This window comes from Conger conger, chromosome 18, assembly GCF_963514075.1.
Source record: "Conger conger chromosome 18, fConCon1.1, whole genome shotgun sequence".
Lineage (NCBI taxonomy): Eukaryota > Metazoa > Chordata > Actinopteri > Anguilliformes > Congridae > Conger > Conger conger.
Window position 1 is genome coordinate 27,327,984 of NC_083777.1, and position 10,293 is coordinate 27,338,276.

General features: G+C 45.5%; 1 protein-coding gene across 19 annotated transcripts in view; it reads right to left on the minus strand.

Annotated features, from left to right (window-relative positions):
- Positions 1–5,636: 5,636 nt before the first annotated feature.
- LOC133117882 (neurexin-1a-like) overlaps positions 5,637–10,293 on the minus strand; it is a 366,671-nt gene continuing 362,014 nt past the window's right edge. For all 19 annotated transcript variants that reach the window (XM_061227383.1, XM_061227369.1, XM_061227382.1 and 16 more), the window contains one exon: positions 5,637–8,380. In XM_061227383.1, the coding sequence (XP_061083367.1) occupies positions 8,082–8,380 (299 nt within the window). In that variant the 3' untranslated portion in view covers positions 5,637–8,081. The remainder of the gene's footprint in view (positions 8,381–10,293) is intronic.

The window sequence follows — 10,293 nt, forward strand, 5'->3', positions numbered from 1 at the left end:
ACATTTGTTAACTTAAATGGCACTCGGGGTGGGTCCGCGAGGAAGCAGCCGGGGACAGGGGCGGGAAATATCGAGCGGTCGTTCATCAGCCTTCTCAGGGCCGCCGAGCAGTGTGTGTTGTGCCTGCAGTCAAAACACTCCACACAGGGACCGTTTCTTATGTTCCTTTTGACTCGTTCTGGGGGGTGAAACCAAGATCGACCGCACTCTCCCACCAGGATTTATATCCAGACACGTTTATAGAGACCGCAGCAACTTACAAAGGTAAACACTCGATCGACGTAGAGCACCGCGCACAAAGGCACTGTAAAACATCATACCAAGCCGCAGCTGCGTCAACACTAGGCCTGATACAAATCTATGACCCTCTGGTGTAAGTGCTCACAGAAGTACCACTTTTACAATTTCTGCACGAGGAGCGCGTTCACACAGGGACATGTTTAGACATTTTGGGGCGCGGAGACTTGTAAAAAAAAGGGTACACGTCTAAGCTATACGTCTTTGTTAGCGACAATTGAGTTATAGTTAGCCACAAAAGTCCAGATGTAAAGAAACCAGAAACACCCCTTGATTTGCACCGGAGCTGTTGAAAAAACATTTCTCGCTCTTTATTTTGCCAAAAAAAAAACATGTTCCCTAAATAAATAGCCGTGATACCCGACCTGTCACTTGTATGTTACAAACTGAGGTCAAAGACGGGAGAGCTGGATGGCTGCCCAGACAAGCTAGCCGTGACCTTCAAACTGCGGAAAAACACACCGCGGGTAGCGATTTCATTCTTGCTAACAAGCTAAATATGGCACGATGCGATTTCTCAGGCATCACACAATACAACAGGCTTGTGAATGAAAGAGGCCGTTTGTCTTATCTGAGTAAATGAATACCAATTCCATTACTCGCACATTAAATATTTGGGCTGGTTTTTCCCTCTGGTCAGGATTGGCAGAGAATATTCTGTGTCTGTCCTGCATTGCTACTGTTTGCAACAAACACAAAACGATTTTTGTCCATTCCCCCCTATAATTAAGTGACATTTGGTCCATAAAATGCGTAACAGACACTACACTCTGTCAATTCAGCTCAGAACGAGTCGTTCTCTCTCTGATGATGGGAAACCATGTTTGGTTTCACGTGGGCATTCTCTTTTTAAAGGTTATGATGATAATGATGAGAAAAAAGGAGGGCACTTTGTGAGAGGCACTTTGGAACGACCCCTAACTCTGCACACATGCTGTTGGGTAGTTATACTGTAGTTCTCTAAACAGGAGTTTTCAACCTTTTCTGATCAAGAGACACACCCTTCATAGACAGACCTGATAATGTATGTACCCTTAAGTTCGTAGACAGAACTGATAATGTATGTACCCTTAAGTTCCTAGACAGAACTGCTAAAGCATGTACCCTTAAGTTCCTAGACAGAACTGCTAAAGCATGTACCCTTAAGTTCGTAGACAGAACTGATAATGTATGTACCCTTCAGTTCGTAGACAGAACTGATAATGTATGTTTGTAGCTTTAAGAGTGAAAAAAAGAAAAAAAAAAAGAAACAGGTGAGACTTCAGGGAGATGTGGAAGGGGGTGGGTTCTTCCCAAGGCTTATTATTAATTAAATGTAATTTTACTGCTGTATCAAAGCTATTCCAACAAAGCCAACACAGTGTACTTATCGCTGTTTGCCACGGGAGTGGTGTGTGTTCTGTGAAACGCCGTGCTATTAGCATAATCCCTACCTTTCTGCCTTCAGAAACAGCCAATGCACTGGGGAAAGAGTTTGAGGCGTGTGTCTGCTGGAACAAATCAAGTCTCAAAAGACCATTCTCTTTCTCTCCCTCTGTCTCTCCCCCTCTACCTCTCTCTTCCTCTCTATCTCTCCCCCTCTCCCTCCCTCTCTATCTCTTCCCCTCTCCCTCTCTCTCTCTCTCCCTCTCTCTCTCTCGCTCCCTCTCTCTCTCCCTCAATCCCTCTCCCCCCTCTCTCCCTCTCTCTCCCTCTCTCTCTCCCTCTCTCCCCCTCCCTCTCCCTCTCTATCTCTCCCTCTCTCCCTCTCTCTCCCCCTCTACCTCTCTCTCCTCCTCTCTCTCCCTCTCTCCCCCTCCCTCTCCCTCTCTATCTCTCCCCCTCTCTCTCCTTCTCTATCTCTCCCCCTCTACCTCCTTCTCTATCTCTCCCCCTCTACCTCCCTCTCTCTCTCTCTCTCTCTCTCTCTCTCTCTCTATTGCTCCTCACTCTTCAAGACATTTCAGGAGTTGAAATGAGGGAAAGTATCACCCGGATTTAAAGAAAGAAAAAAAAAACATTTGAGCCATGAAATTATGAATTATAATGACTGAAAAACATTTCTTGAACAAAACTATTGCTGAAACAATAAAGAACACCTATTGTATTTCACATAAAGGGAAAGTTACAACCACACTGCAGCAGAAAAATAGATTGTTTGAAATGAATGGCGAGACATAACATTTGATCATGAGATCGCTAATCTAATGAGAATCAGCATTCGGATTCTTTTTAATTAACAAAAGGGAAGTCAAACCCAGGGTTGTATTATTTCTCACCCAAAGGAGAGCCCTCGAAACCTTGTGTAAGATAATAGATCATTCACTGACGTTTCTCATCGCTCATGTGAATGTTAGTGGAAGCTGGTCTGTTCACAACCCGCCACCTAATCCTGAAAGAGCAATCTGATTCTCATTTAATTTGAGCAACTGTGGAATCTTTAAAATAATTAATCTGTCCAGCTGAAAAGCAATACAAATAGCGCATAAAGACACACGTGATTATTAATACAGAGCAGATGCAGACTGTATTATTTTATTTTGAAAGTTAATTTTAGGCCCTCCCCAGCACTGCCTGCCATGTTAACGCTGCCTTTGTTCACTTTCATTCCACCTCCCGTGGCCCACAGCACATTACCCACAAGCCCCTGCTCCGCCCCATGGGATCTGCAGCACACATAAGCCCTGCTGTCCTCCTGTGGGGAGTAACTGATAGGGGTGACGGACAGGAGGAGAGGCAGACGACTGCCCTCTGTATGAAACGGTCCACTGCGCTCCTGAGAGAGAGAGAGAGAGAGAGAGAGGGAGAGAGAGAGAGAGAGAGAGGAAGATAGAGAGAGAGAGAGAGAGGGAGAGGAAGAGAGGGGGGAGAGAGAAGGAGACAGAGAGAGGGAGAGACAGAGATAGAGAGAGAGGGAGGGAGCAGGAGAGAGCGGGAGAGAGGGAGGGAGAACCAGAGAGAAAGACAGAGCAGAAGAGAGAAAGAGAAAGAGAGCGAGAGGGAGGGAGAGAAAGGGAGTAAAAAAGAGAGAGAGGGAGAGCAAGAGAGGGGGAGACAGAAGGAGAGAGAGAGGGAGAGGGAGAGAGAGAAGGAGTGGAAGAGAGAGAGAAAGCAATAGAGGGAGAGCGAGGGGGTGGTGGTGAGAGGTTTTGTACTGATTTGTACCCTTGCTACATGCTGCCGTCTACTCAATTAGGTGCATCAGCGAGAAGTCTTTTATCAATAAAATAATAATGTCCATGTTGTCAGCCGCATTTCCAGCAATTCATAAAATGAGCAAAACCAAAATAAAATAAAAATGATGCCCAAATGAACAACAACAACAACAACAACAACAAAAGCATCTTTGTTAATGAGGTTAAAAATGAGGCTGAAAGGTTCACGTCCAGGCTGCAGTGGGAGGGAGTTGGTTTTGGCCCGGCTGCTGGTTTGTGTGGAGAGCACATCACTTCCCTGGCACTGACTGAGTGGAGAGGGGGGTGGGGGGTGGGGGCGGCGGAGAAGGAAGGCTTTGAGAACAGAACACAGGAATTACAGCGCGGAGAAACCAGGGGGTCCGCAGCTACGCATATCCAGCTCAGACAGACATACCAGGATAAACACGAGGCTAAAAATACCCCCTTCACATGTTGTAGCGTGTGTAGAACTGACAGTCCGATTCAAGTCGGCAAGCTCGCAAGAGTTCGGCCTGGCTTCAGTCACTGGGTAAGAAAAGAAACCTGCGACAAACGTCCATGATACCAGCTTTTCTCCTCGATGTTAAACACTCATCAGTCCCCGGCGTTGCTGTATCGCCTCGGTAATTTTAAACGACCCTTTCACAATTCATCAATTTTCATCAGCTTAAGAGCACAGCTGATGCACTCCTCGTGAAAGTGTATCACTTCTACAACAACATATCGATTTCTTCTACGTTAAGCGCGTGCTTTCATCACGGACTCCACTGTAAAAAAAAAAAAAAAAAACGCTATCGCGCTGTACGAGGGGGACACTGCTAAGCCCGCTATCAGCTCAGAGATCTGCAGGCAGGCTGTGTTCCGGGTGTTTGTTTTCACGATACTATCTGAGACGTTGTCTCACAGCATATTACATATTTATTGCTATTGATACTTTTCAGAACAAGGGGGAGCTGATGCATCCTGCTGTACGTGGGTTATTTTTCTGTTACCGCGCCTCTCATATAACCACGAAATGCCACGAGAAGTTATATTTGATTAAAAAGAGGGGCCCAAGGGAATAGTCGCTGGGAGGTACCAGCTTCCTATTCGCCTGATTCAGGTGCTAACATTTGGTAAATTAGTTTGTAGTTCTATTAAAACAATCCTTAGAAATGTCTGAAGGAGGTTGCTGCAATTCTCTAAGGGTTTGCAATTCTGGACTCACATTAATTCAACCAGAAAACCATCTGAACAACACTGTCTAACTTGTGTACTCTTGCATGTACGCAGGCGCACACACACACACACACACACGCACACATGCATACACACACAAACATACGCACGCACGCACAAACGCGCACACACACACACACACACACACACCCTACACAGTGGCAGCATAGTGTGTCGGGTGTTTGTGCAGTAGATGTTGAAACATCACCCCGAGGCGAGATGACTGTTTGTGAAACTCCACAGCTGGGCTGTGCTGTGTTAATTTGAGGGGGAGTATATGCGAGTGCTTGTGTGCATGTGTGTATGTGTGAGTTTGTAAGAGTGTGTGTGTGTGGTGTGTTCATGTGTGCGTTTGTGTGTGTGTGTGTTTGTGTGTGTGAGCGTATGTGTGAGTGTTTGTGTGTGTGTGTTAGCGTTTGTATGTGTGTGTGTGTGTGTGTGTGTATGAGCGTATGTGTGTGTTTGTGCGTGTGAGTATGCGTGTTGTGTGTGTGTGTGCGTGTGAGCGTATGTGTGTGTATGTGTGCGCGTGTGTGTGTGAGCGTATGTGTGAGTGTGTGTGTGTATGCGTTTTGTGTGTGTGTGTGTGTGTGAGCGTATGTGTGAGTGAGTGAGTGTGTGCGTGTGTGTTTGTTGTGTATGTGTGTGTGTGTGTGAGCGTATGTGTGTGTGTGTGAGCGTATGTGTGTGTGTGTGTTGTGTGTGTGTGTGTGTGTGTCAGCAGTGTCTCTGTCGTTCCTGCAGTGAGGAGCCTCGTCTGAGATTCTAGGCCTCCGTCTGTAAAGCAGGCCGCATCTCAGCGCCTTCCCAGGAGGCCTTGCAGGGAGACGTCTCTGTACCTCAGGCCTAGCGCATTCTCTTTGCCCGCTCCCAGCCCCGCTCTGTCTGCGGGGAAACAGCCTCGTAAACAACCGCGTAAACAACCGCCGACAGACGAAAGAAGGCAGGGGGTCTCCACACCAGAGCCACTTCTCACCCACTTCAGCTTTTATTTCCAGCATAAGCTCGTGTTAAAAATTCAAAATAAAATGGCAGAATATGGGATACACAACGTAGATTATAATGAACAGGGTATTACATGGTGAGGCAGTATTAATGTAAATCATATAAAAAACAGAACTTTCAAGAGATCCCCCACTCATACGTACATTTTTTCCCCCTCATATATTCATACTCATTTATCGTAGAAAATAAAGCCACAAGGGGGGAAAAGGGTAAATGACAGATTTTTGGTTATTTCCCCTTATAGCGTTTTTCATTTACCATAGCTTTTATACACCCTTCTAATAATTTCATCATAGACTTGTGTTCACTTTAGGTAATGTTTTATTTATTCATTTAAATTTTTCAAAACTATTTTTTTATATTTTTTTTATAATAAAGTTTACTTTGAGGTCAATAGAGAATCATCACAATTAACATAAAATACTGTAAAAAAGAATTAGCAAAAACGAAAAAAAAAGACAAAAGAAAAACATAACAATTGTCATTATTTATAGCTTAGGTAATATTCTTCTTTTCCCAAGTTCATTCTGAATACAGGTCTCATGAAACGGCTTGACATCACAAACACAGACGTATTGAAATGGCCCCTTCGTCCGACTCCCGGAACCTCTCCTTCTCAATCGACCACATCGTACATCGTGGTCAGGACCTACAGTGTGTTCATCACCACGTACATGACAGCATCTCCATTCACACACATCCACCTTCCCCGTTAGCATCCAGCAGGGGTGTCCAATCTCATCCAGGGCCGGTGTGTGTGTGCAGGTTGTTGTTTTAGCACAGGACTAAGACAGCTGATTCTACTCATCACGGTCTCGATTAAAGACCACGATTAGTTCATTAGTATCAGGAGTGTTACTGCTGGGCTAAAACAAAAACCTGCACCGACGCCGGCCCTTTTAGGATAAGATTGGACACCTCTGGTGTAAGTTTAATCTGGGACGGGTTCGGGAAGACAGTGGCGGTCCTACACCCCACCTCTTCCTGTGGCGTGTAATGTTCTGTCATCCCCCGCACGCCTACCCCACCCCACCCCACCCCGCTCCCCTCTAGGTACCCCACACCCCACCCCGCACCCCACCTTCCACCCTCTTCCTCGACGCTCAGTAACTCATGAGGACGAGTCAGGGAAACAGCTGGGACACTATACGGACTACAAATCGATGGCTGTGGGAAAAAAAATAAAAAGGAATCATAAAATATGCATAGAGGAGGGATTAAAAATAATAAAGCAACAAAAAGGTAACTGCAGATGTTGTCATAAAATCTATATCTAGCAACACTTACTAACATTTATGTCTCTTTTTTATTCTTTTCTCGTTGGTTTTTTTACTAAAAATGGTTGAAGAGCTGATATATTTTGCATCATCTATACAACAGCCTATAAAACACCACTTGTCACAGTCCAGAAAGCACATATAGATGTGTTTGTACTGTATATAAACATATGTTATAAGATACTTTGCGTGCATGGAGTTCTCCCCATTCCGTAGTTATCCTCAAATTCTCCGCAAAAACACCTGCCTTGGACTTCACAACGGGAATGAAAGTAAGGCCTCCGTAAATCCTTAATCACAACATGAATGTTTATATTTTCTTTTTTTTTCTTTTTTTTTTGTAATGAGTATCTTTTTTTATATCTGGTGGCCACACCATTCTTTGCACTTTCGACAAGACGGACAGTTGGCCCGGCAACGCAGTTCATGCCGGCCCTGTGGTCTGTGTGAGTGCAAATACTTTGGCTGTTTCCTCAAACGTAGGTAGCTTCTGCGTCCGTCCACGTCCGCTTCCCGTGGTTTCCCTTTGCTCATCGTCACTCCAGAATGTTTTGGCGGTTTTCGTAATTTTACTGATTTATGCATCGGTTTATAATTTTTTAATTTTTTTTCATCATCATCATCATTACGATGAAATGTCCCAGCAACACAAACACAGGCAACATAAATGAAAACACTGACAGTTTATGATATTTAACCCCTCCAATCGCGCAGCCTCCCAACCCCCTCCTAGCCACGCCTCCCAGGGAGGAGGGAGGAGGAGGAGGAGAGAAACAGGGAGCGCGATGTCAGTATCCCGTCTGTTGCTCCTCGGAGCGTCCGCGTTCGTTCCGCTCGACCCGCCCGTCGCCCCCTCTCAACTCAACCCGTCCATCAGTCTGTCCGCTTCACCGTACTGTCCGTCCAGCTCCTCGCGGTCCGGTGCGCCCGGGTAGAAAGTAAAGCAAGTCTGTGGGGTTATTTCCGTTTAAGTTTGCCTTTCCGTCTTAGATAAAATGAAGACTAAATGTTTTATTAGTTTGTGGGTTTGTTATCATACACACAGGGGGTGGGGTGGGGTGGGGGTGGGGAGGGGGGTCTTTGAGTGGACCTCCCGGCTGGGCGGGGGCGGAGGGGGAGTGGGGGGGAATCACACGTAGTACTCCTTGTCTTTATTCTTCTTGTTCTTGCTGGACACCTTGGCGCTGTTGGCCGGCTTCTCCTTCACCACGGTGCCGTTGGACTGGGCCGAGTTGCTGATGTAGTTGCGGCTCTCGTCCACGCGGTACGAGCCTTCGTCCCGGTTGCGGTACTTGTACATGGCGTAGAGGAGGATGAGGATGCACAGGGCGGCCGCCGCCACGATGCCCACCACCATCCCCGTGGTGCTGCTGGACTCGTGGAACACCTCCGACGGCCCCGGGTACTCCTTCGTGGTCGACGGGTTCGCTGTGAGACGGAGAGAGGGCGGAAGGTGATTATTTTTGTTTTTTGTTTTTTTTTACTTTTTTTATTTGCACAACCCTAGCAAGTTAAACGAGCGACGCAGACAAACAGAACAAAGATGACAAAGTGTGCAGGAGAGGGGCTCGTACAAAGACCTGCTCTGAAGAAAAAATGCAAAAGATTGTCACCAGGAGACCGAATACTAGAAATGCGAATGAAAGAAATAATGAAAAATAAAAATACAAACTGCAGAAACATAACAACAACAAGGAAGACAGGAAAGACGGAAACAAAAATTAAGGAGTGGCTACATTAGGCCATTAGGGACAATGAGATGTTTTTTGAGAATTTTTTTAAACAATGAGGTTGAATTACAATTTTTGAGATGGTTAGGTAGATCACACATATATTATGGGTCTCCGAGACCAAAAAATCCCTGGCTCTGCAGTCATCTATACAGTCAGTCTGGATTCAGGAATCTCCCAGGCTCGTTGAATCCTGGCCCTTTTCACCATTTCCAGGTTAGCACATTACACTATTTACTCAACATATTCAATATTCACATTTAGTGAAACATACCTGCAAATAAAACATCAATGGAACTGTATTAACTGTCTGGCTGAGTAGTCTTTTGGGCTCTGACAGCATCTGATCAGAGCTAAATCCAAATCAGTCCTCAGCCACAGCTATTTCAGTAAGAGAGACCAGCACAATGCTTTGCCATGTAATACGTACAATAACAGATTGGCATAATGACATTCGCAGATTTGAAAAATGTCCCTGTACAACAGTGACTCATGTGGTAACCCAAAGGCACAGTAACATGCCAATCAGGATGTGACTTTGGCACGGGAACGCACTGCAAACTTTTACCGAACCGCAAATCTGATAAATCCAATTGGCCTCCTTTAATGAACTCTAAATGTCTGATAATGGGATCAATATCTGACAAGAACAGGCGGCGGATCCATTTGCACCTTGAAAGAGAGACTGATTACATATCTCTGAGCCGCCATTATGTACAAGAGCCATCGAAATTATACTCCCCCATCAGTCCTGATAGCCCCCCTCTCCCTCTCCACTTCATCATCCTCTTTCACTGCTAATTCTCTCCCTCTCCCTCTCTCTCCCCCCACTCTCCCTCTCTCTCCCCCCTCTCCCTCTTCCTCTCTCACCTCTCCCTCTCCCTCTCCACTCCATCATCCTCATTCACTGCTAATTCTCTCTCTCTCTCTCTCACTCTCTTCCTCTCCCTCTCTCTCCCCCTCTCTCAATTCAATTCAATAGTGCTTTCTTGCCATGACAGAATAGGTATTTGTATTGCCAAAGCATATTCAAAAATAAAATGAAACAATAATATATACAAATTATAAACAATGTAAGAATATAACTGTGTTTATGTTTGTGTGTGTGTGCGGGTGTCCGTGCATGTATGCACATATGTGTGTGTGTGCGTGTCTGTGTTCGCGTGTGTCATAACATAATAATAATAATAATAATAATAATAATAATAATAACAACATAATATATAACTATTACATAACTATAAGAATACAAGCCATGTAAGGATGAACAACAATGACTATTAGTTATTTACATATAAATAATGAGTTATTTCTCTCTCCCACTCTCTATCCCAGCTCTCCCTCTCTCCCACCTCTCCCTCTCTCCATCACTCTCTCCCTCTCCCTCTCTCTCTCCCACCTCTCCCTCTCTCTCCATCACTCTCTCCCTCTCCCTCTCTCTCTCCCACCTCTCCTTCTCCCTCTCTCTCCCCCTCTTTCCCTCCCTCTCTCTGTCACTCTCACCCTCCCCTCAGCCCACGCCTCTCTCCTCTTCTACTTAAATCTACACTCCATTTCCTTTCTGCAGACCTCATTAACGACAGGCGCTCTCAGGCTGAGTGGCCCTCGTCT